Genomic DNA, 26189 nt, shown 5'->3' with positions numbered 1-26189 from the left:
TTTTAAAGGTCAAAAGATCTATTAAGGCTGAATTGTACTGGTTCTTACTAAGCAAGGATATATTTTGTGTATCTTGGAAAACTCTGATACTCTTATTTTTCCCCTTTTCAGATTGCAAAATTACGCCAACAATTGCAGAGAAGTAAACACAGCAGTCGACATCATCGAGATAAAGAAAGACAGTCTCCATTCCATGGCAACCATGCAGCTATTAACCAGTGTCAGGTAGGAGCCCAAATACCACACAATCCAAATAAGGGATTTGTTGTTTTCCTGGTGATATGTTATTTTATAGGTAACTGATTAGGATAAAAATGTCCAAAAGCATATTTGAAACTGTGATTAAATACTGAATTAGCTTCCATAAAAAATTCAAGATACTAAGTTGACAAAATGATATTTTCCTTTAGTGATCTGTGATTTGACTTTTAGGAGACCTAGCTACTTACATATTTTGATTTACCATAATTTTGTCTTTATCAATTCAGTATATTGAGGCCAAATAATAGAGAGGTAAGCATTGGCTATAGAACCAGACCCTGGATGAGCAGTCTGTTCTGAGTTTCAGTTTCTTCATCTAAAGATTGAAGATAACGATGATACATCTCATAAAGTCTTTCAGTAGGGGAAAACCTTTAATTGCTTTGATTCCTTTATAGAACTCTATGAACTGCTTTCAGTGGCTCACCCAGGAAACATTTCTCTTAAACTGAATTAAAATTGGATTGGGTCCCTTGGCAAAAAGAGCAAGAAAAAGTTTGCCAACCCTTTTTATAGGTTGATAGCTTCTGATGACTGCCAAGTATATGTGGATTTTTTCAAGAGAAAGTATAAGTAGAGGGGCGCCTGGGTGGCTCAGTAGGTTGAGCGTCCGACTTCGGCTCAGGTCATGATCTTGTAGTTTGTGAGTTCGAGCCCTGTGTTGGGCTCTGTGCTGACAGTTCAGAGCCTGGAGCCTGCTTCGGATTCTGTGTCTCCCTCTCTCTGCCCCTTTCCCTTGCTCTGTCTCTGTCTCTCAAAGATGAATAAACGTTAAAAAAAATTTAGAAAGTATAAATAGAGGTATATATTTTTTCAAATTAATTTTTCCCTTAAATGTTAATACATGGGTCAAATTTAATTTCACAAATTTATAGTTTGGTTGTAGTTTCTAATTGCTCTTTTCCATGTATAAGGTATTTTAATTATAAAATATGAATATAAACTAATACATTTAAAAACATAACCAAACTGGATTTATGTCTGGAGAAATAGAAAATGTAAAATTGACAAAATAGGAAATGAAAAATTTGAATAGACTGATAACTGTCAAAGTTGGAATACTAATTAAAAACCACACTCCTTCACTCTCAAAAGTGAAGCTTCATAGGTGAATTTATAGGTGGCTTTACAGGTGAATTTGCCAACCTTTTACTCCCTCTAATTTATCCATTAATAATTTGTAATGTATTTCTAAGAGATAAAGCCACTTTTTATTTCCACTCATATTTTTATTCCTAAGTAGAATAAGGATTAAGGTTGAAATTTATTGAATTAAGTGATAGATTTTAGGAGTTTATCAGTTTTTGAAGTGATTTAAAAAAATTATTTATTTTGACAGAGAGAGAAAGAGAGTGCATGTGGAGAAGAGGGAGAGTGAGAATCCCAAGCAGGTTCCATGCTGTTAGCGAAGAGCCTGACGTAGGACTCGATCCCACAAACTGTGAGATCATGACGTGAACCAAAATCAAGTTAGATTCTTAGCTGACTGAGTCACCAGGTGCCTGTGAAGTGACTTTTTTAAAGTTGCATTAAAATCAGCAATTAAGGTAGTAAATTATCCAGAATTTTCTTTTTTTCCCCCCTTGTAAGTTGAATTTGCTTAATATTATTGGAGCTTGCACAAAGTTCATGTTTAACTTGAAAACCTCTCTTTTCAGAGAAGATAAGGACTAGAAAATAGGGTAACTTGAAAAATAAATTTATGTAATTTGAGTTTTGTACACTTGGCACACCAAACATCTTGACAACTTGACTTTTTTTTTTTTGTTGTTAATAGCCAACCAGAGATCAAACACATGCATCATGATAACTACAACAGTGGTATTCGTGTTTAATTGAAACTTTCATACTATTAGCATGAAAATACTAAGTTATGGGTATGGCTTAGTTTTAGTAGGTTCTCTCTCTAGTAGAGAAAAGTACCACTTAGAGATTGTGTACTTTTGAGGTCGTTGCTCTGTCTGCACAATATCTATCCTATGGCTCATACTGTAGTACTCATTAGGGGATACAATGATAAATGAAATATTGGGGCTTGCACCCCACCAAGTCTCAGATAGATATAAGTAAACAATTATTATACAGTGTGATGAATGTATTGATAGTGTTTGGCAGAGTTTTACACTGTTATAGAAGGGGTATTTATCCTTGGGTTGGTTCTGGAGCCATCTATAAAGGCCTCTCAGAGAATGTGGTATCTAGGTGGATACCTGAAAGCTGATTTAGTCATTCTTCTAGAGGTGGAAGAAATCGTGGCTCCAGGTAGGAGTAATAGTAAGAGGTTAGGCTAGAGAGTTAAATAGCAGCCACATTTGAAAGTCTTCATGTCTCAGTTGTTAAGAAGTTTGGACTTTGTCCTAGAGGCACCCCAGAAGTATTTTTTTTTAACACGGGGGATTGGTTTTAGAGTGGTCATTATGAGTTTAGAGTAGAGAATGAATTTGGAAGAGGACAAGATTAGAGGCAGGAAAACCATTTAAGAATAAGGTTTGTAATCCAGGTAAGAAATGACAGTGGTCTAAAATAAGATAGGAGCTATGGAGTTGGAGAGAATGGCCAAACCTGAATGATATTTACAAAGTAATAATAATTGAAGTCTATTAAGTGCTTACTATATGGCAAACACTTTATTTAGCTTTTGTGTGTATTACTAGCACTTAATCCTCATCTTTGAGGTAAGGCTTATTACTATTGAGGCCCAGAGAATTTACGTTTTTTGTCCTAGGTCATATGAATCTAGGTTAGAGCTAGTATTCTAACCCCCAGGCAATTTGACTTCAGAGTCTGAATTTTTTAAACTATGTTAGCTGATGATTGAATGAGATGGTAACAATGGAGAGATAGGAGTAAAAGGGTAATGCCAATTCTAGCCTTTAAAACATGACTTTTAAAAATATATCCTTCAAGGAGCGGTGGCTCAGTGGGTTAAGCGCCTGACTTCAGCTCAGGTCATGATCTCACAGTTCATGAATTCAAGCCCTGAGTCAGGCTGTATGCTGACAGTTTGGAACCTGGAGCCTATGTCTCGGTCTGTCTCCGCCCCTTCCCTGTTCGTGCTCTGTCTCTCTCTCTCTCTCTCTAAAACAAACATTAAAAAAATATATATATCCATTAACCTCACACCCATGTACAAAAGTGATTTAAAATGGATCAAAGGCCTAAATGGAAGAGTTAAAACTAAAAGCTCTTAGATGAGAACATAGGCATAAATGTAGGGTTAGATTAGGCAATGGTTTGTTAGATATGACACCAAAAGCACAAGCAACAAAAGAAAAAAAGTAGGTAAATTGGATTTTATAAAAATTAAAAACTTTTGTGCTTTAAAGGACACCACCAAAAAAGTGAAAATACAACCAACAAAATAGAAGGTACTTACAAGTCACATTATTTGATAAAGCACTTGCATCTGGAATCTATAAAGAACTCTTGTGGCTCAGTAATAAAAAGATAACCCAATGGGAAAGGATCAGGGCGCCTGGGTGGCTCAGTCCGTTAAGCATCTGACTTCAGCTCAGGTCATGATCTTGTGGTTCGTGGGTTCAAGCCCCATGTCAGACTCTGTACTCACAGCTTGGAGCCTGGAGCCTGCTTCAGATTCTGTGTCTCCCCCCCTCTCTCTCTGCTCCTCCCTTGCTCACACTGTGTCTCTCTCTCAAAAATAAAGATTAAAAAAAAATTATTTTTTAATGGGCAAAGGATCTTAATAGAGAGTTCTCCAAAGGAGATATACAAATAGCCACTATGCACGTGAACAAGATGCTAACCATCATTCCCGACCATAGGGAAATGCAGTAAAAAATTCCAATGAGGTACTACTTTATACTCATAAGGATGGCTGAAAAAGAAAAGGTAGCTAAGTGTTAGGATGTGGACACATTAGAACGCTTGCCTATCTTTTGCTGATAGGAATGTAAAGTGCAGCCACTTTGGAAAATAGTCTGGCAGTTTCTCAAAAGGCTAAACATTAGGGTTGCCATATGACTCCGCTCTTTCTCTCCAAAGTATGTATCTGAGAGAATTGAAAACATATGTTCACATAAAAACTTGTACACAAATAAATGTTCATAGCAACATGGTTCACAAAATTTGGAAACAACCCAGATGTTCATCAGCCAATGAATGGATAAATAACATGTAGTATATCCATACAATGGAATATTATTCAGTCATGAAAAGGGAGTACTGATATGTGCCACAGTATGGAGGAACCTTGAAAACATTATGCTAAGTGAAAGAAGCCAAATACAAAAAGACACATATTATATGATTCCACTAAAATGTCCAGAATAGGCAGACCTGTAGAGACAGATTATAGATTGGTGGTTGCCAATTGCTGGCAGAGTTGGGGGGAAATAGAGTGAATTCTAATAAGGGACAGTTTTGTTTGTTTTTTTTTTAATTAGTGTGCTTCTAAAATTTATTGTAATGGTTGTACAACTCTGTTCAGTAATCATTAAAACAAAAGTTGTACACTTTAATTGGGTGAGTGGTAGGTATTGTGAATTTCAATAAGCTCTTATAAAAAATATCTACTAACATTAAAAACAGATATATAAAATACAAATTTAATTGTTTGGAAATAACAGATTAGATGGTAAAAACCAAAAAGTAAACCAGGAGGTCATCTAACAGTATAGAATATAAGTACAGGTGCTCTGAGGTCAGACTCTAGGTTAGATATGATTCTGCCACTTGTTAACTGTATGAGGTTCATCAGGTTCTTTGTATTATAATATTACCTATTGTGTTGTTCTAAGGTTTAAATGGGATAGAATATTATAAAACACTTAATGCAATTCTTGGCACTTGATAATTGCTCAGTAAATCTTAGGTCATTTGAGGTAGGATCTAATATAAAAGAAGTAAACCAGTTGGGTTTTTTACCAGGCTTTTCTGCCAATTTAATATCAAACTTATTTTTAAAGCTTTTATGTTATCTTTTTAAATTTTGGGCTATATTTTATTTTCATTATTATTATTATTTTTTTTTTTTTTTTTTTTTAAAGTAATCTCTGTACCCAACATGGGGCTCCAACTCACAACCCCAGGGTCAAGAGTCACATACTCTACTAACTGAGCCAGCCAGGTGGCCCAAGTTTTTATCATTAAAAGTATTTGTATATGGGGTGCCTTGGTGCTTAAGCATCCAACTCTTGATTTGGCCCAAGTCATGATCTCAGGGTCATGAGGCTGAGCCCTGCATCAGGCTCTGTGCTGAAAGTTTGGAGCCTGCTTGGGATTCTCTCTCTCCCCATCTCTGCCCCTCCCCCCCCAACACATACACATGCATTCTGTCTCTCAAAAGAAACCTTTTTTTAAAAAAGCTTCCCAGAAGCAGATTATTTAAAAAAAGTATTTATATGCTTATCACAGAAATTTTAGAAATGAAAAAATATCAAATAGAAAAATATTTTAGGGACACCTGGGTAACTCAGTTGGTTAAGCATCCGACTCTTGATTTAGGCTCAGGTCATGATCTAACGATTTGTGAGATTGAGCCCTGTGTTGGGCTCCGTGCTGACAGCATGGAGCTTGCTTGGGATTCTCTCTCTCCCTCTCTCTTTCCCTTTCTCTCTCAAAGTAAATAAATAAATATTTTTTTAAAGAAAAATTATATCTTAAAAGTGTTATTAAAATAAATTAAATAGAAAAAAAGCATCGAGTCTCATTCTGAAGATAATTTTCTTTTTTCCTTTGTGTTCCTTTTTGAGATCATACCATATCTTATTTTTTATATTGTTTTTTTTTCCTATTTAACATGGAAAAATATTTATGTTATTACAACTGCTTCAGGAACATTTTTAATATTTCCAATTCTATAGAGCATTTCTCAAATATTTGCCATTTAGTTGGATCCAGTGTGTGCTTAAAGCTTTTTCTGCATTTTTCCTTTTCTGGCGATAGATTTTCCATTATTTGGTTAGGAAATCTGAATATTGTAGGGGAGGGATCTTTGAACTTTCTCTTTTTTGGGGGTTGTGGGGGGGAGGGTGCAAGTGGAGGAGGTACAAAGGAAGAGAGAATCTTCAGGCTCCACACTCAGCGTGGAGTCCAACACAGGGCTTGATCTCAGGACTTCATGTGAGATCATGACCTGAGCCGAAATCAGGACTTGGATGCTTAACCAACTGAATCATCCAGGGGTCCCTCTTTGATTTTTCTCTTGATAGACTTTCCAAGTTATTAAAATGTTTTCTTTGTATTTCATGATATGTAGATTACTTCTAGGGAAATTCCTTTAGTATTCCTTAACAATCAGGGGAACAGTATTGCTCTTCTGATAGTAGTATAGTCTACAACCACTAGTTAACAAAAGGTCTTTTCCTTGGGCTTACAATGGATTTATTATAGTTAGAAAAGAATTCTCACATACTTTTTTGAGTGGTTCTTTGGGGGGTGATTATTTGTTATGAAGAATAAATTCTGGCAAGTTTCTTAGAATCTTTCACATGTCCCTGGTTTCCAAAATTGACAAAGCCTTTAGATGCTTATAATGTCATATTTTTAAGGAGTATTTCAAGAAATACTCCCATTACAAAATATACCCAACACATTTCAGAACTATTTGGGGATTAGAATTAAATGTTAGTAACAGGAGAATGGGAGATGCCAGCATCTTCACAGCCACATAAACTACTTTAGAGGTGAGAATTAAAAAATCATGCAGGTGTTTTCTGTTTGTTTTAGCCTCAAGCAAGAAAGCCCTCCCGTAGGATTTTCTTATTTCTTCATATGAGCTGGGAACACTATAGTTTTGTAGCACCCTATGAGGGTTTGAGAGCAAAGTGATAGTGAAGAAGAAAAGGAAAAAACTGGGGTGCCTAGGAGGCTCAGTCAGTTAAGTGTCCAAATTCGTCTCACCTTGTGATCTTGCAGTTTCTGAGTTCAAGCCCTGTATTAGACTCTCTCCTGTCAGCACAGAGCCCACTTTAGAAACTTTGTCCCCCTCTCTCTCTGCTCCTCTCCTGCTCTCTCTTTCCTTCTCTCTCAAAAATAAACATTAAAAAAAAAAAAAAAGGAAAGGAAAAAACCTATTTTCATCTGAGGAATGAAGGGCATTGCACTTTAAAAATAAAAATTGCTGCTCTGCACTAGAATCTTGATATGGCAGTCTAGGACATGATTGGTATTCTTAAATTTTTAAAAATTTTACCACGTAGAAATCAAAAGAGTAGGTACTTCTGCTGCGTCCTTTATTAGAGAGTATAACTGCAGCTTAAAAGATCTAAGAGATGGATACCAGATGAGAGGACAGAACTACATTTATGTCGACAGAACAGGAGGCATCAAGGGCACGTAGAGGCTCCAAATCAAAAGCTCTTAAGATAGGAAAGGGTTTTTTTCTGATTCATTCTAATTTTTTTTTTTTTTTTTTTTTTTTACCATTCCAAACATCAGTTTTCCCATCCCTTTTGTTATATTAGGCTCATATTTATTACATTCTGGCACATATTTCTCTCAGAGGTCTCTGTTGAGTTACTGAACAGATCTTTTTCTATTTTTTTCCTTTGAAAATTTAACTCTGTATTTCTTTTCCCTATTCAGCTACTGCTTCAGTGGGTATTCTTCCCATCTTTCCTGACTTGTACACAGTCTTATCCCCACACTTTGAAACAGGTATTTAAGTTATAATGTAGATTCATCTTAGAAGATTCAGTATTGGCCAAACCTCTTGGTCGTCTTTCTTTCTTGGCAGACTCTCAGTTTTTAGGCAGAATTTGATCTTTAAATGGTAATGTACATAGACATATGAAGAATGAAAATGGAAAACTAAAACTTTAACGTGCTGGTTCATCTCCTTAAAACACTTAATTGATAGAAAAATATCTGCTTTGAAGAAAAAGAAACAAAAGTTGAGAAGATAGAGGAGATCCTTGTTTTTGACATTTCCAAAGGACAGATCTTAGGAGAGATAGATTTTACCTTAGTACAGTGAAGAAATTTTAATATTTGAGAGCTGTCTGAAGATGACCTCTCAGTATGATAAACCACTTACGCTTGCATAGACTGATTTATATTTAGAAACAAATTTTGTTACAGAACCTATTCTATAGATATGGGAAAATAAATTATATGCACATGCACATAAAATTCCTTGAGTCCTTGAAATTTGAAGCATGAAAATTTAAGTATAATAATTTTTTTAATTTTTAGATATTTTAGAATATAGCTTATGTAAGGAATGTGTGTTTAATGAGGAAAATCCCCGACAACTTTAGTGGATTATCATATAACTAGTTTATTTAATTATAGTTGAACCTTCGCTTCGTTTACCTAAAATGCTGTGTTGACCTTAGGGAAGTGGCAGTTTTCTGTTCCTTATTTTCTTTCCTTTGCTTTAATTAGACTAAACTGTTGATAAATACTTGCTGCAGTTTAGATTATATTTGAGAAAAACTTTTTTTTTTTTTTTTTTTTTTTTTTAGAAAAACTTCTTACCAGATGTGTAGAGTATGACTTCTTTGCTACCTTGAAAAGCATTAACCAGATGTACTGTTAGTTATTACACTGGCAGGTTTCTCTGTATGTGCATTTCCCAACATAACAGCCAGAAACCTTAAGCTTTCTGTTCTTAAGATATTTATGGTTATAAAATCCAAAAAGGTCAGCATTTTGTAACAACCTTGTCAGAGCATCCTCCTCTTCTAGTCTCCTTCATTTCTGTAACTTAACAGTTATAAACCAAATGCATGTCTGAGAGCAGCCTGAAAATGGCATCCAGTGCAAGCTGTTGTTTGTTTTGTGACATTTAGAAGAGAAAATTAAGCTCAGAGTTGAGTTTGTTATATATATACTAACTCCTGAGATTTTTCTTAGTCTGTACCAGTTCTCTGCCATTGTTTCCTGACACAGGATGAGTCCAAGCATAGGTAGGATGAGTGCGTGACAGAAATGTTCTAATATGCTCTCAACTCCATGCTCATGAGCTGTAGATTTCTTTTAACCCTTTACTGCTTTAGTCTGAGTCCGTTTCTTGTCACGCCACTATTTCTTTCCTTATATTAGACCGGGGCCCCATCCTTATGTAACCTCAAAATTTACTTCCTTACAGCTCCCTTCTCCAAATAATAGCCACTTTGGGGTTAGAACTTCAGTGTATGAAATTTGAAAGGGGACACAGACATTCACTTCATAGTACAAGCCTTGTTGAATAAGCATCATGTCTGTTCTAGGCTCTCTTTTGAGAAGTGGCAATAAGGAGATGGATAAGCGGCAGCACTTCCTCATTGCTTACCGTTGGGCCCCAGAGTCTTACTTTTCTCACATGTAACAGGGGAACCACTGCAGCCCACCTCAGAGAATGGTCTTGAAAACGAAGTGAGAGGGCATGTGGTATCTGGCCCGCACTGGATGGATGCTCAGTAAACAGTAGCTACAATTTTTATTTTGTATTTTCCCTATTATGTATTTTATTCTTAAAATAATTTCTTGTCCTTTCACATTCTTTTTCAAATATCATTTTCTTCTAATGTCTTCTAATTGTCCCCCCTTTAATTCCTCTGTTCCCCAATCTTCTCCTCATACCCTCAAGCTTCTCATATTAGCTATTCCCTTTTCACTTCCATCTTTTCTTTCTGTCCACTCCAGATTGAAGCTTCCCTTTAGCTTTTTTCTCACAAATTTTCCAAGGATGGAAATTTGCCTTTTCCAAGGATTGTTGATGTATTATGCTTATTTCTTTTTTTTTTATTTTTTTTTAACGTTTATTTATTTTTGAGACAGAGACAGAGCATGAATGGGGGAGGGGCAGAGAGAGAGGGAGACACAGAATTGGAAGCAGGCTCCAGGCTCTGAGCTATCAGCCCAGAGTCCGACGCGGGGCTCGAACTCACAGACCGTGAGATGGTGGTGACCTGAGCTGAAGTCAGACGCTTAACCGACTGAGCCACCCAGGCGCCCCTGTATTATGCTTATTTCTAAAAAAATCTTATTTATAAAGGTGAGCAGGAATAAAAGAGGAGAAATATAGCTTTAACACTAAGTTCTATATCACAGAACAGGAATATATCCATTGAATGGAAACTAGTGATGATTGGAGGCCTGTTACCTTTGTCTCCTTGCCCACCTTCCCCTGAAAGAGAGGTTTTTCAAAGAAACCCCTCTAAATGAAGGGTGGGTTAATCACATTTCTTTACTAGACTGCAAGACGGTATACAAGATGATCTTCTGGCACACTGTTACTGTTAACTTTAGCAGATACCTTTACAATTCTTATTCATATTTTACTTTGAGTATCTTGTCAGGAAACCGTGTAATATCCTTTAATTATATATAATCAGTTATTTCTTTTCTTTTTTTTTTTTTAACATTTATTTATTTTTGAGATAGAGAGAGACAGAGCATGAACGGGGGAGGGTCAGAGAGAGAGGGAGACACAGAATCTGAAACGGGCTCCAGGCTCTGAGCTGTCAGCACAGAGCCCGACGCGGGGCTCGAACTCACAGACTGCGAGATCATGACCTGAGCCGAAGTCGGACGCTTAACCAACTGAGCCACCCAGGCGCCCCAGTTATTTCTTTTCAAAAGCAATAATGTGCCAGTGGAAAAAGAAGAATATGAATTATATAATTTTCTTAACAAAATGTAATAAAATAATTACAGTGAAAGTATAAATAAATTTCATAGGGAAATTATTCTCATTTCTGCAATCTTGCTATTATATGTGGACTTTGACAGTGATTTTGTTTTTCTAACCAAAATGTGTACATATTTTTTGATAAATTGCCTTTTAAAAATTCCTTTCCTCGAGTATAGGTAATTATGGCACTAGAGGACTTTTACGTTGTCTAAAATCTGAACTCTGAGGGCACCTGGGTGGCTCAGTCGGTTAAGCATCTGACTTCGTCTCAGGTCATGATCTCACGGTTTGTGAGTTTGAGCCCCATGTTAGGCTCTGCGCTGACAGCTCAGAGCCTAGAGCCTGCTTCAGATTCTGTGACTCCCTCTCTCTGCCCCTCCCCCACTCACACTCTGTGTCTCTGTGTTTCTCTCTCTCAAAAAATAAAAAACAACATCAAAATCTGAATTCAGTTACAGTCATAAAAAAACTTCTGAGATAGACATTCTTTTAGTATTTTCCTTTATACCTCCTCTCTTTACAGTCCCTCATGGGTGTGAATTAACTTCTGAAATTCTACCTTGATTGGGATTTTGGCTTTAAATTATATTTTGTGTTTATCAAGGAGCATGTTTGGTTACTCATAACTTTTTGTGAGGCCTCTAAACTTAATTTTGATATATATTTAGGGTTATTCATGTCAACTAAAAGTATGCTTCAAACTAAAGAATTGAAAGGTGGTGTATTAAAGCCCTTTTCTCCCTTCTCCACCACTTTTTCTTCAGGCTCCTGTTCCAAAGAGTGCACTTATTCCAGTAATTCCCATCACCAAATCAACAGGTTCCCGGTTCCGAAATAGTGTGGAAGGATTGAATCAGGAGATTGAAATAATAATTAAAGAGACTGGGGAAAAGGAAGAACAACTTATAGTAAGTAATCTTGTATCTTAAAATTGTCCTTCCACATTAACTGTTCCATTTATTTTAAAAATTACAATTTCATTTTCCATATGTACTTAGGTTTCTTTCCTCTCATTGAAAGAGAATGGAAATTTATCTCCTGAAAAATTTTGACCTTGGCAAGTTAATGAAAAGTTTTAATTTCCTTGCATCTCATAGAGACAACTGATAATGACTTAAATTTGGATCCTTGAACAGAAACTGCTTTTTGCTTATCTTTAAAGATCACTAGATAGGTATACACTTCTCATTTGTTACAACTCCATGTAGCATAAGTTTAGATTAAAACTTGTTGGGGAGGGAGGGATAGGACTTTAGAAACTTTATAAGCATGAATCTACCTGTTGCTTATTGTTTGTGAGTTATTGTTTGGTTGACTTTATCATCATGAAGTACACTTCTGTTTACCTATTATCCGCATAAGACATAAGAATGATTCATCTATAAGGCACAGAAAGTTTCCTGTTTATATTGAAAAGCATGTTACAGAGTATATTTAAGCTTTCATTCTTCAGTGAAAGAGGAATTGGGGGGTTTGCAGTATTATTTTTATTGATGCTTAAGATCCTCTCCCTGATATTAAAGGTTGGTTAAGCTTAGAGAAAACACAACCCCCCCACACCCTCTTGTCCATACTGCATGATGGGAGTAACTCCCTGATATAATAAAGATAAATGAACTAAAGGTGTACCAGGGAGCTGGTTTTCCTGCTAAGTGAGCCACGCAAGCTTTCCTTTTAATGTTCTCCTTGATGTTCCCTTATAATTAGCATTGCTACCATTAATCTTTCCCTCATTTAGGAAGGTTTCTTTGGAAAAACTCTTTCAGGGGGAAGTGGGCAGAGGGAGAAGGTAACAGGACCTGTCATCAAGTATTACTAGTTCACACAATGGATAAACTTTTCTTCTAATATAGAACCTGGTGTTACACCTAGATTTCTCCTCATTTACCATGGCAATTCTTCACGATTTAAAAAATACTTACTACAAGATAACTAATTCATTGCAGTTTATCATTCATCAAGCACTGGCCATCTGTCATATACCAAACCCTGGGAATATAGAGTCTTTGTATATGCTGCTCAGTGTTTAGTAGGGCAGTCATATTAGATAGGGATGTCACTAATGGAGCAGCACGAAGGTTTTTTTCCTGCTAGACCTAGTAGGGCATTTCTGATCTGTGAGTGATCTGGAACAATAGGGGAAGGTTGATATTGGGTGCATTTCTGGTGAGTTTCAAAATCAGTGATAAATATACGTATGTTTAAAAATTTTTATAACAGCCACAAGATATTCCAGATGGCCATCGTGCACCTCCCCCCCTCGTACAGAGAAGCAGCAGCACACGCAGCATCGACACGCAGACCCCTGGTGGGGCAGACAGGGGAAGCAACAACAGCAGCCGCTCTCAGTCTGTGTCCCCCACATCCTTCCTCACCATCTCAAATGAAGGTAGCGAAGAGAGCCCTTGTTCAGCTGATGACCTGCTTGTTGATCCCAGGGATAAAGGTACAATGAAGGAGGAATTTGTTGCCAGATGATAAATGAACACCAGCTATTTTATCATTCATTCTATTCATTTTCTAGTAGAACATACACACTTAAGGCTACTAAGGTAATTACTTTGACATACGTTCATAACATAGATTTTTAAAAATTAGAGTATACAACAGTAGGTTTTACCGTGGTGCTCAAGAGATGGTCTGGTTGGGTGGGTGTATGGGCTTTTATTTTTGTACCTTTTTTTTTTCCTTTTCTCTACTTGTTAATTCAAGTCTCTTATTACTGAGAAACATTCTTTTTGGTATAAATGAACATTGGTCCTGAAAAAGCACTTTGTTTTCTCTTGCCTTAGTTGTCTTGTTTTTACTACCTTACTATTTTTAATTGAACTTGAAACCTTCAAATTAGTGTTTGTTTGTTTTTTTTAAGAATCTGATTTTGTGAAATTTCTAACAAGAATTAGGCTGATTTATGTCAATGCAAAATGAGTATTGAAGGCAAGCCTACAGTAAAAGGTTGGAGGGCTTCCTTACAGTATTGAACTACTTGTGCAACTTAAAAATAACTTGGAGACATAAGCTATTTGAATATTAATTTCTAATGTTCTTACCTTTTAAAACAACTATGATCTTTCTTCTGTCTCTATCAGGGCAATATTTTGTTAGCCTAACCCAAGTTACTGTGTGTACTTGAGAGCAATAATATATTTGTAAATTCTGCCGCTCAGTTCAGCAGTCATTTATTTAGAAGCTATTAATCACAGTGTGTTGAATGTTCCTAAAATGTTACAGTTGGCTATTACTATCAATTCCCTAAATTATTGAGACTGTAACAAGTGCAAAGAACGTAAGATTTCCCAAAGAAGTCAATTAAAGCCATAAGCAATTGTAAGTGTTACTATTTGGACCCATTTTGCCAGCTTCTAGATTAAGTAATATATAGTTATTCTAGGCAAACACCCTGGAGCAATTAAATTACAACCCCTGGGGGTGTAGAATACAGGTACTGGGAGTGTTTGATGCTCCCAGGTGACTCCAGTGTGCATCTAAATCTGAAACTGAATTAAATCTTTTGGTTGGGCCGTGTGTTTCTTATCAGGAATCTGCATTTTAACTACTATCTGTACTTTTAGAATTAAAAGGAGTGGTGAGTGTAAACCATTTAGCATGGCTCCTGGTACTCAGGGCTCATACTTTCTACTTTTACTTCGGTAATAAGTAGGAACCTCATGAATTTTGTGTAATGCTATATTTTGACTTTAAGACAAAGTTGTTTTTTTTTAAGAAATTTCTTTTATAAGAAAATAGAACCACAGTGCTACTGCCAGCAAAAAATTTATAGCTTAGTTGACACAAACCGAAAGTTTTAGAACACTTAGGTAACATATCAAGAATTTTTAAAGTATAAACTGAGGACATCAACATTGAACAGGAATACCAGAGTAAAGAAGCATTCACTTTGATAAGGTTAATTTGAAAGGATTTCAAAACTTTGAGCTAGACTTTGAAAGAAGTTTTGGCACATGAACAGAGATGGACCTCTTAGGTATGGAGAAGTTCATAGGCCCGAGGAAGTCTTTGGTGTATAGTGCACAGATGGCTCCTAACTAAGTGGAGCAGAGATTGTAACCAGAGGAGCAGAGAAATCGAGAAATTCTGAAGGGCAAGCTAAGAGTGAGTGATAAGCAACCAGTGAAGAGCCACCTCAGTTACATGTACTGGGAAGTAAGGAAGTGGCATATGAGTCTCTGCTGGGTGTATAAGAAATAAGGGGGCAAGATAGATCAGTATTCAGTGCCGTGGATTAAGTGATACAGGCTTAAGCTATAGTACTTGTAAGTGGAAAAGAAAAATTTTTTGTTTTATGGATTTAACAAACATTAATTATCTCCTCTTTACCTGGTATTGTATTAGATCTTGGGGGATGATGTTGATGATAAAACACTGTTCCTACCCTCAAGTAGTTCATGGTGTGGGGGAATGTCATGAACAATTCAATTTAGTATGACTGCATTTATGTGGTAGTGTTTGTTAGTAATCCAGCCTGCCATTTTTTGCAGAGAATGGGAACAACTCTCCTTTGCCCAAATATGCAACTTCACCAAAACCTAACAACAGTTATATGTTCAAAAGGGAACCTCCTGAGGGCTGTGAAAGGGTCAAAGTCTTTGAGGAATGCTCGTAAGTACCCCTCAAATAACTTTTCATATGAGAATTTTCTTTTTTTTTTCTTTCAATATATGAAATTTATTGTCAAATTGGTTTCCATACAACACCCAGTGCTCATCCCAAAAGGTGCCCTCCTCAATACCCATCACCCACCCTCCCCTCCCTCCCACCCCCCATCAACCCTCAGTTTGTTCTCAGTTTTTAAGAGTCCATATGAGAATTTTCAAATAAGTTGAAGAATAGTACAGTGATCACCCATGTATCCACAGCATAGACTCTAGTTAACATTATGTTATATGTGCTTTGTCTGTGTGTGGTGGTGGTAGTTTTTGCTAAAGTGTTTGGAAGTAAGTTGCAGACATCATTATACTTAAGTACAATTTAATATTGTTTCCTAAAAGTAACCATAGTACTCCTATATAACTACAGTACCATTATCACATCAAACGAAATTAACAGTAATGCTTTAATATCAACTGATGCCCAGTTGTTTTTCACATTTCCTCTGTTGTCTCCAGTGTGTCATCTGTGGCTGTTACTTTTGAACCTGTATACAGTCAACATCACACATTGAATTAAGCGGTATATTTATTCAAGGTGGACCATGGCTCTCACCTAGTATGTCTTCCTTCTTTTAAGGGTTGAATTCCTTTCAGTTTTTATGTACTTTTGGTCTCTAATTCTTTAAAAATTATTAGAAATATTTTGTCTGCCAGTATAGGAAACAATTCTGCTACTATTATAGTAACAGACTCCTGTTCCTGTGATAAACCTAACATAAGAAGCAGGCAGGATTTTAAGCAGTATCTAGTACTATTGGTATGTGATCTCTTATATTTCGGTTGGCTGGTACTTTAGTCAAGCACTGCAATTTTAGACTCAGAGTCTCAAAAGGTATTGTAGCCTTCATATTTTCATGGCTTCTTGCGTTGTGAGTGATGGCTATAGGATGGTTGGTGTGTGTGAGATAGCAAATTAGGTGATGAACATTATTTGGGGATGTGCTGGTAGTTCTTAGCCCTCACCTTCCAGTCTCACTATGGCTGCATGTATAAGAGTCAGTCTTCTGGCTTTTTCTCACTTATGAAACCTGGAACACAGTGTGAAGATTGTCCAACCTTGTCTGACTCAATGTAATTTATCTTTTTCCCCCATTATAAACATCTTGGAATTATTTTGGAATATGGCATCCTTTTGTTCCTCTGTATGCTCCTCCTGTCACTGCTTCCTTTAATCTAAATTCTGAATAATTTTGCCACACAAAGAGCATTGTTTTTGAATCCCCTTAATTTCTATGCTAGGAAATCCCAGCTCTCAGTCTCCTATCTGCTTTTGTGACAGTAATTGAAAACTCTGTTTTAGCAACTGCTGTGTCACTGTCATTCTAAAAGCTTGACTGTAGCAAATTGAAAATTTAAGTAGAATTCTCCAGATCTGTTTCATGGACTCCCTGAATCATAATCGTCTGGAGTAGTAGTTGAAACTGCAGATTCCCAGGCCCCATCCTAGGCCTAATGCCTAAATGTGGAGATAGGATCTGGACTATACATCTCTGGCAAATACCTCATACTTTTTATGCCCAATTTGCAGATGCTGGCTTAGACTTTCCCATGAGAGTTCTTAAGGGATGCCTGGGTGACTCAGTTGGTTAAATGTCTGACTTTTGATTTCGGCTCAGGTCACAATCTCATGGTACATCAGTTTGAGCCCCACGTTGGACTCTGCCCTGACACTCTTTTTTTTTTTTTTTTTAATTTTTTTTTTTCAACATTTTTTATTTATTTTTGGGACAGAGAGAGACAGAGCATGAACGGGGGAGGGGCAGAGAGAGAGGGAGACACAGAATCGGAAACAGGCTCCAGGCTCCGAGCCATCAGCCCAGAGCCTGACGCGGGGCTCAAACTCACAGACCGCGAGATCGTGACCTGGCTGAAGTCGGACGCTTAACCGACTGCGCCACCCAGGCGCCCCTGCCCTGACACTCTTTTGATGCCCCTTCCCCACTCACACTCTCTCTGTCTCTCTGTCTCAAAAATAAACATGAAAGAAAGAAAGAAAGAGAGAAAGGAAGGAAGAAAGAAAAAAAATGAAGGAAGAAAGAGAAAGAAAGGAAGGGAAGGAGGGAGGGAGGGAGGGAATCATTCTAGGGCCGCCTGGGTGGCTCAATTAGTTAAGCCTCTGAATCTTGGTTTTGGCTCAGGTCATGATCTCATAATTCATGAGTTCAAGCTCTGCATCAGGCTTTGAGCTAATAGGGTAGAACCTGTTTGGGATTCTCTCTGCCCTTCCCCTACTTGCATGTGCACTTTCTCTCTCTCAAGATAAACTTAATACAATGATCCCTTTTTTTTTTTTTTTTAATTTTTTAAGTAAAAATCAAATGGTCCAAGTGGAAGTTTTTGGAGTTGAGCTCTTTGATTTACTCATTGAGATTTGCCCAAATGCAGAGAAATTGTTGGTTGGCTCAAAAGTAGTTTGAATTTCTGTAATAAATGACTTTGTGTGAATATTTGTTATGTAGGTTGGTGTCCTGTGGTATCTGCCTTAATCTCTTGGATTTGGAAGTTTTCCCAGGACTTAATGTCTGAGTTATGTATATACTGCTACATTATTTGTGTCTAAAGGGAGGGAAGAGTATGTGTGTGTATATGGATAGATAGATGGATCAAAGAAATAGAAGATAAACCCTGACATGTTACATGTTTTATGGCACATGCATCTGTTATTAGAAGGTAAACTTGCGGGACACCTGGGTGGCTCAGTCGGTTAAGCGTCCGACTTCAGCTCAGGTCATGATCTCATGGTTTGTAGGTTCAGGCCCTGCGTTGGGCTCTATGCTGACAGCTTGGAACCTGGAGCCTGCTTCGGATTCTGTGTCTCCCTCTTTCTCTGCCCCTCCCCTGCTCACGCTGTCTCTCTTTGTCTCTCAAAAATAAATAAATGTAAAAAAAAAAAAAAATTAAAAAAAAAGAAGGGTAAACTTGCTCTTTTTATAGTGTACATAGTTTGTTACAAATTATACTGATACAAAGGATGTCTAGCGTTTTTAAGCATTTTCATTATGTACCAAAACAAAAATAGCAGTAACCCAAGAGTGGATTTCTTAGAGGTAATTTTAACTTTTTTATCAATAAATTACTCAAAGTCTAAAAAAATTCGTCTCTTTTGCACTACCTCTGTCAAAATGAGAGCAAAATCCACTGGGCACACTCGCAACAAACAAATATAGATTATTGGTCCAAATTAAAAGTTTCGAGTTTATTTAATCATTGTTTGAGGAATACTCTTCTCTTTAACTCTTGGTTTGAAGGAAGTAACTCTGATAGGAACTGGAGATTGGAGTGGGGTGAGGCTTGATCTCTGGTTTCTAGAAATGTATGTTTATTTACCTGAATGCAAATAGGTGGTTGTATTTAGACCAGAATTTATACCAGATTTTGTATTTCTTTCGGTCTCTATATTCTTTGTGTTATAGCACGTACCATAGCTATGTCGTCTGCACTTTTCCTTTTTTAAAGGAAGTCTAATATGCTGTTTCTTCTGCCAAACTAATGAATTCTTTGGCCTTAGTTACCTTAGACTCCTAAGTATTTTGGCCTTTTTGCGGTATAGAAGTATTTTAAAAAATACAACGTGATCCTCCCTCTCTCCATTCTTCCAATTATAAGTAACTCGGACCCAGCATTTTCTTTGCTGATAATTAATTCCTGCATTAAAAAAAAATTACATAAGGCTTTTAAAACAGATAGGAAAGAATTCCTTGCATCAGTATAAGAATATCTATAATTATTATCCAGCCTATCCCATCAGTTTTTCAGAAAGCCAGCTTGTAAACAGTTATATCTATTTTGAGACACAATTTTTTTGGAATAATCCTTAAGGAAAAATAAAAATTTTAAATTACTTCTGAGATTTTTTTTTTTTTTTTGTATTTATAGTTACTAAGTTGAAGCTTTGAAGTTGTATTAGTACTTGCAGCTTCTATTAGCATAGGTATAGGTCATGTGTGCCAGGAGTGGATAATCTGTTTCTTGGTTAATAATTAAGCTCCTAGAAAAATGTTAGAGGTCAGGAGTGATTCCTCTTGGTAGGTTGGGGTGGTGGCTGGAAGAGGGGACAAAGGAAGGTGTTTTGTTTTTTTGTGTGTTTTGTTTTTTTGTGTGTTTTGTTTTGTTTGGTGGGGGAGGTTGGTGCTTCCACCTTCAAAAGAAAATTCAAGCATAATTTAATAATAGAAATCTAACCTCAGCTTCCTATCTTCTTTAAGGAATTGAAAACCATACTCTCACATAGTAAAAATAGAGCAGTGTGTGCTCTTCTTACCTCTCATCTACCCAGATACACTTGTGGTCCTAAAACTACTTGACGTTTCCATTGTATATAAGAAAGAAGACTGCACAAGTAAAACATCAATTAAATTATTTCTTTGTTCTTAAATTATTGTATTTATCAAAGCTGTCCTTGGGTAGTATTCACTATTAATAAAATCTGCCTATCAAAAGCATTGTCTGCTTGGAGGTTTTTCTTTTCCTTTTTTTTTTTTTGGCACGCATTCCCCAGGACTGTTGCTTATTAATTTTTTAAGACCCAGCTCAGATGTTACTTCCCTTGTAAGCCTTCTTCCTACAAAATTCTCCCTCTTCCTCTGCCACAGGTTATCCACTCCCTTGTGCTACCTTTAAACCCCTTTACAAGTCATTTTTATCACATTTGTCAGACCTCTTACAGGACTTCTTGAGCTTTTTTGTACTGTGAACACCTTTGGCAGTCTGGCAAAGATTAGGGATGCTTTGAAGTAATTTGTAACTTCTCTGAATAATGTTTTTATTATTTGTTTTTTTTTTTAATTTTTTAAAAATGTTTTTATTTTTATTTTTGAGACAGAGACAGAGCATGAGCAGGGGAGAGGCAGAGAGAGGGGGAGACACAGAATCTGAAGCAGGCTCCAGGCTCCGAGCTGTCAGCACAGAACCTGATGCAGGGCTCGAACTCACAGAGTGTGAGATCATGACCTGAGCCGAAGTCGGATGCTCAATCAACAGCCACCCAGGCGCCCCATTTGTTTTTTGTTTTAAGTTTATTTATTTATTTTGAGAGAGAGCGTGCAGTCAGGGGAGGGGCAGAGAGAGAGAGGGAGAAAGAGAATCCACGCTGTCAGCGCAGAGCCTGATGTAGGGCTTGAACTCCCAAACCGCGAGATCATGACCTGAACCAAAACCAAGAGTCAGACTCCCAACTGACTGAGCCACCCAGGTGCCCCTGATAATGTTTTTAAATGCATAAAACATGTAAGATTACAAATGAGATTAATTATGTTGAGATACAGTCCTATTCCCAGCATCTCCCTCCCCCCAAGAACTACATATTTAGTCTGTCTCCTTGTAGATGATTTCATTTTTGGATCCCCAGAATCTGGTGCAGACTTGGCGCACTTAAATTTTAATTTTTTAAATTTCATTAGGAGAGATGAGAATCGTACTTTCATCATATGATCATATTACCTTGTTCCATCTGAATCTTGATGTATTTAGGTTCTCCCACTTTATTTCTTTTTAATTTTGTGGCATTTCCATGTTACTTTAACAGTTGAATTTTTTAATATCTTTATTTTCACAAAATATCAGTAATACTTAGTATCTTTTTCCAACCATTTGGGTGAGTTTTCAGGAGCCCCTGGGGACAGGAAGGGACAATGAATAATTTGATTTTGATTTTATATTTCCATTATGTTTTTCAGAAAACCATCATGGTTAACTAAAAAAATTGTTCCAAAGAGATTTTTAAGCACACTTGAAAACTCATGCCCACTGAAGTTGAGTCACACAGGGGTGGAATTTAGCAAAAGATGGACATTGTATGTCGTTAATTTACTTGCTTTCTCCCTTCAAAATAGTACAGGTTTTGGAAAAAATGTAGTGGAACATATTTTTGTCTTTAAACATCTAGAATTTCTTTTGCTTTAGGAAATTCTTTATTCATAATGGCTGTCTTAAATCTTCATTGAGATACAGTTGGTTGTCAGCCTGAGTCACCTGAATGCTGCAGGGGGCTCTCCAGGGAACTGAAAGCAGCAGAGATCAATGATGTACTTCTGGCATTCTAAGATACTTATTTTGAATTAGGTGTCTAATTCCACTTTGGCCCATAACATTTGGAGCTTTTGACATAACTTGAGTTTTATATTCCTTTCATTATCTATACGTTATCTGTTTAGAAAAAAAAAAAAAATTACTTCCAGTGTTCTGTGACTTAAAATTACTGGGTTGTCTGTTCTATGCCTAGGCCAAAACAGCTTCACGAAATCCCAGCCTTTTACTGTCCTGACAAAAACAAGGTGAATTTCATTCCTAAAAGCGGTTCTGCCTTCTGCCTCGTCAGCATCCTCAAGCCACTCCTTCCCACACCAGATCTTACTCTCAAGGGCTCTGGGCACAGTCTGACAGTTACCACTGGTATGACAACCACTCTGCTGCAGCCTATTGCTGTGGCCTCCCTGTCTACAAACACAGAGCAAGACCGGGTCTCTCGAGGAACAAGTACAGTCATGCCATCGGCCTCTCTACTTCCACCACCAGAGCCAATTGAAGAAGCTGAAGGATAGGTCACAAGACTGTGTGGCCATTTTTCTGGGCAACTGAGAACCTCCTCAGATCATTTCATCGTGATGGCATCGCGCACTCCCAGTCGGCTGTGATGTGCTCCCACTTCCCATGGTGATGTGTCACAGTATGACTTCTGGAAGAAAGCAGCGCCCTCTGATGGCTTTGCTCACTCATGAAGGCCAGCCCTCGTTGCTTAGCCTGCTTTTTCTGAAAGCACTGATTGAAACAAAAAAGGTCTCATTCTTTACTTTTGGAGGGCCAATATCACATTGTTTTTTTGTTTTCAAATTAAACTTCTTTAAAAACAAAAACAAAAAATTGATCCCTGCAAACATAATTCCTGAAGGGAGACGTGAATGATGCTGCAAGAACCATCTTTTATATGAAAATGACTATTTTATAATACCAATGTTACATTTTCTGAAACGTAGCAGACAGGATGTTCAAAGATTCTTTGGTGGCCTCTTGTTTCTTGTTTCCCTTTCTAGATGTGTGCTTTTCTCAGCTGTTTTCAGCTTTGGGACCAAAGGGATTGTTGACATTTTCCCAGCAATCTTAATCTCATGACTATGTTCTTCTCCCAAACAAGAATTGATAGGTAAATGCATTGAACAAATATATAACCAGAGATAAAAAGCAATATTAAATAATAGTACATTATGTGATTTATGTTTTTGGATGTCAGAAGTTTGTGCTTTGGGTGAAATACTTGTAAAGCTGTTGTTTTCTTCACTACTCCTGTACACATTTCACCATGTGGTCAGAAAAATTATAGTCTGGAGACAAGTGCTTTAATACTTTCTCACCCATTGTTGGAACTTGGTTTAAAAGTCAGTGAGCCAGAAGGAAACTACCCAGTGTTGATTGCTAGCTAGGAGTAAGGAACCCCTTTGGTTTTCTGCAAAATATTTTATCACATGCTCTCCCTTTATCATCACTGTATCATAGTTCCAAGAGGTCCTAAAATGGCTGTGCATGGATTTCCTCCTTTGCTTTTGTGATGTTGTTGTCTCGTGGATTTGGTCAGGGTTAGTAGTTTGCCAGGAGTGTAATCCATTGAATAGCAATCCGTAGTCACAGAATCTTGTGACTGACATTTTCTTTATGGTGGTTGGCACTGAGATATGTTGCTTACAGGTTTTGCTAGTTTTCTCTCCAGCATTCCACACAGTACGGAAGACAGGCAAAGAGAGCTTTGGAGCATATAAACAACAGGATTCTTTGAAAAATCCATACAGTTTTGGATTTAGGCTCATCTTAATCACTGCCAATATCACATGACAACACTATTTCATGGTTGTGTATGTGGTAGTGAAATTAAGGAGCAGCTCTTTTTAAAAATGAGTTCCAGCAAACACTGTTGATAAAAAGCATCCTTCTAAGACCTTCATATACTACCTATGATGCAATAATTTAATATTCCTATACATATAGGGAGAAAAAAATTTTAATACTTGTAAAAGGAATACAGTTTAGAGGGTTAATATGTCAATTTGTTCAGACATATACCATCAAAGAAAACTTAGTGGTAGCAATAAATCTGAAAGGACTTCTTATACTCATGCACCTTTAAAACATCTAAGTATTTAAAATTATGCCCTGTGAAGTTTAAAATGGCGATGTATTTATACAGATTAGATAAATTCAAACATTTGAATAAGTCTGTCCGGTTTCACTTGGTAACACTGATAAATTTTGGTACCTTCTCCATACAAAACTGATTTGCTTGGAATTAGTGCTTTGTGGCTTCTAAATCAGTAAAACTCAGTTATTCAGGGTCTGTATTTTCTGGTTGGTTGGTTTTTTTTGAGAACCTTGATTCTTTGCCTTATATGTTACGTCTTTTGACCTAACCATTTCACCACTGAAAACTGCTCTATCAAAAGTACAGAAGAAAAGGAAACTCCTCAGGTGAGTTGGTATGAATGGTAAGAGGAAGAAGTTAAAAACAAGTTTTTAAAAAAATCCTCAGTTTTTGGATTACTTGAATTCCATTAAATCAGTGTTCTTTTCCTTACTTTACACTTACTTCTGTCCATTCCTATAAATCACAAGGGCATTTTACAACTAAAATGCCACTTTATAAACAATCTTTCTCTTTACTCTGTTGTGCATGTTTGTGTAATTGACATCTTTCTATAGCGTTTCATATATCCTTTATCTAAAGTAATTTAAAGCCAGAATGGGAGAACAGGTTTAAGAGTTATTATTTACAGAGTCTTATAAGTAGAACTTTTAATGTTTGGTTGTAAGGAGAATGTGAATTTGCAGGTAAATGCATTGTATGGTAACCAAACATACCCCTTGGGTTTGGGAGAAATAGAGCCTGAGGTTTGAAAGAATAAAAAAGGTACAAGGTACAGACAACTCAACTGCCAGTGCCAAAGGGCTAATTTTTAAGCATATGAGCTTTATTGCAGTCTTTAAAAATATTAACCATAGGTCCCATTCAGCTCTTGCTTAACCCTTAGTTCACAGATGGCTGATTTTTTTTTTAAATGGACCTACTCCCAGTAGAATATTTTCTAAAATTACATTCCATGATTATCTTGTATTTCTGTAGAAAACTATACAGAAGATAAGTTAGAATAGCTTCAGTGGGAATATAATTTAAATTTTTTTAAGTTTTAAATAAATTTACTTCCATTGCAGTAAAAGAAATAGCATATATATTTCCGTAAAAGTATTCTCTGGTTATTTACTTTGTCTTAAGTTATTTTTTACTCTTGATTTTTTTCCTTGTGATGATAAAAACATAAAATTTATTGTTTCTGATCATGACTAAGTCTTACTACTTGTCGTGGCTTTTGTTAGCAATTATATTTTTAAAATACCTGTTTTGTCTCTGGTTAATATGGTGAGCATGGATGCCAAAATTATTTCTTAACTAGAATCTTCATTTTGTTTAAAATACTTCTTACACTTATGAGAGACCAGATCAGCCTTTTGGAACGTGTTATTGCTAACTGTGGAATAACTGGCAACAAGAAAGGCTCTTCCCCGCCCCCCCCCCCCCCATTTTTTTCTTTTAAATGGTTGGCTTGTACTGGAAAAGAGATATTTTTAAAAATGGCAGAACTTACAGCCTTCTGTATGTCCAAGATTAGGACTGGGTTGTCAAGATTTTCTTTTGTTAAAGGAAATAAAAGAAAAATTGACATTACTGAATTTAGTTCACTGTTCTAAACTTAAGATTCATTCCTTAATGCTTGGAATTTTGATGTCTCAAAATCAGACCAGTGGAAGTGCTGAATTTGCATTTAAAAAGCTAAGAATACTTCGCACTTTAAAGTTTAACTCTGCTTAAATTAACAATAAGTAGAGCAGCCCTGAACAATACTTTGTTTAAAAAATCCTGTTGAATATAATTTATGTTTTTTTAAAGTCTATATCTTTCATCTGTTTAAGCTGTGTAAATCTTTTTAAAATGCAATTTTTTAAAATTTTGTTTTTCTAACAAAAATCTCCCAATAAACAGCATTTCCAATGGTGATAAATATTGTTATTATGTACTTATGTATTCCCTGTATCTGAACACTTATTGCTGCCTCACAAGAAAATAGAACATTTATGTTAAAAATAAAGTCTGTTCTTCTTGAGAATTTTTTTCTATGTGCTTTTATGAATGTTGCCTCAATTCAGATTTTCTTTTCAGACACATGTACCCTGAAGTAATTTACAAATAGAATATTCTTTTTCACAAATGTATAGGAAAATGAGTGTGTTAAGTAGCAGGACATATAGTATTACTCCTGACTATTTCTTTACTTGCTCTAGAACTTAAAGTACCTGATCTTTGTGGTAAGTGGTAAGCACACTGAAAGATAATGCATGTTTATAAGTAATTCCGTACTTCATAGTTTGTTAGAGATTTAGCTGAGACAGTCACTGAATTTTATCCTGAAGTACATATAGAGGATTCTTTTCTTTTTGTTTTGGTATTTTATTCTTTCTAAATCAGCTATGTTCTTCCTTTGATACAGTGGTTTATACATGCAAGATAGTTGTTTAGGTTCAGAGATTTAATCTGTATACACAGAACAGAACTAGTCAGATATGTCCCAGTGAAGGCTGCAGACCTAGAAAGCACCTAGGAAGCACCTAGAAAGCAGGGACACCATTTAAATGAAGTAAAAAAG

General features: G+C 36.5%; 1 protein-coding gene across 1 annotated transcript in view; it reads left to right on the top strand.

Moving 5' to 3' along the window:
- Window positions 1-25652, top strand: part of FAM117B (family with sequence similarity 117 member B) — a 101874-nt gene extending 76222 nt beyond the window's left edge. Inside the window, exons 4-8 of the mRNA XM_058708852.1 lie at window positions 112-225; window positions 11605-11748; window positions 13061-13286; window positions 15340-15460; window positions 21731-25652. Of these exons, the coding sequence (XP_058564835.1) occupies window positions 112-225; window positions 11605-11748; window positions 13061-13286; window positions 15340-15460; window positions 21731-22049 (924 nt within the window). The 3' untranslated portion in view covers window positions 22050-25652. The remainder of the gene's footprint in view (window positions 1-111; window positions 226-11604; window positions 11749-13060; window positions 13287-15339; window positions 15461-21730) is intronic.
- The last annotated feature ends 537 nt before the right edge of the window (window positions 25653-26189 follow it).

This window comes from Neofelis nebulosa, chromosome 2 (genome assembly GCF_028018385.1).
Source record: "Neofelis nebulosa isolate mNeoNeb1 chromosome 2, mNeoNeb1.pri, whole genome shotgun sequence".
Classification (NCBI taxonomy): domain Eukaryota; kingdom Metazoa; phylum Chordata; class Mammalia; order Carnivora; family Felidae; genus Neofelis; species Neofelis nebulosa.
This window is presented reverse-complemented; position numbering and strand designations above follow the sequence as displayed.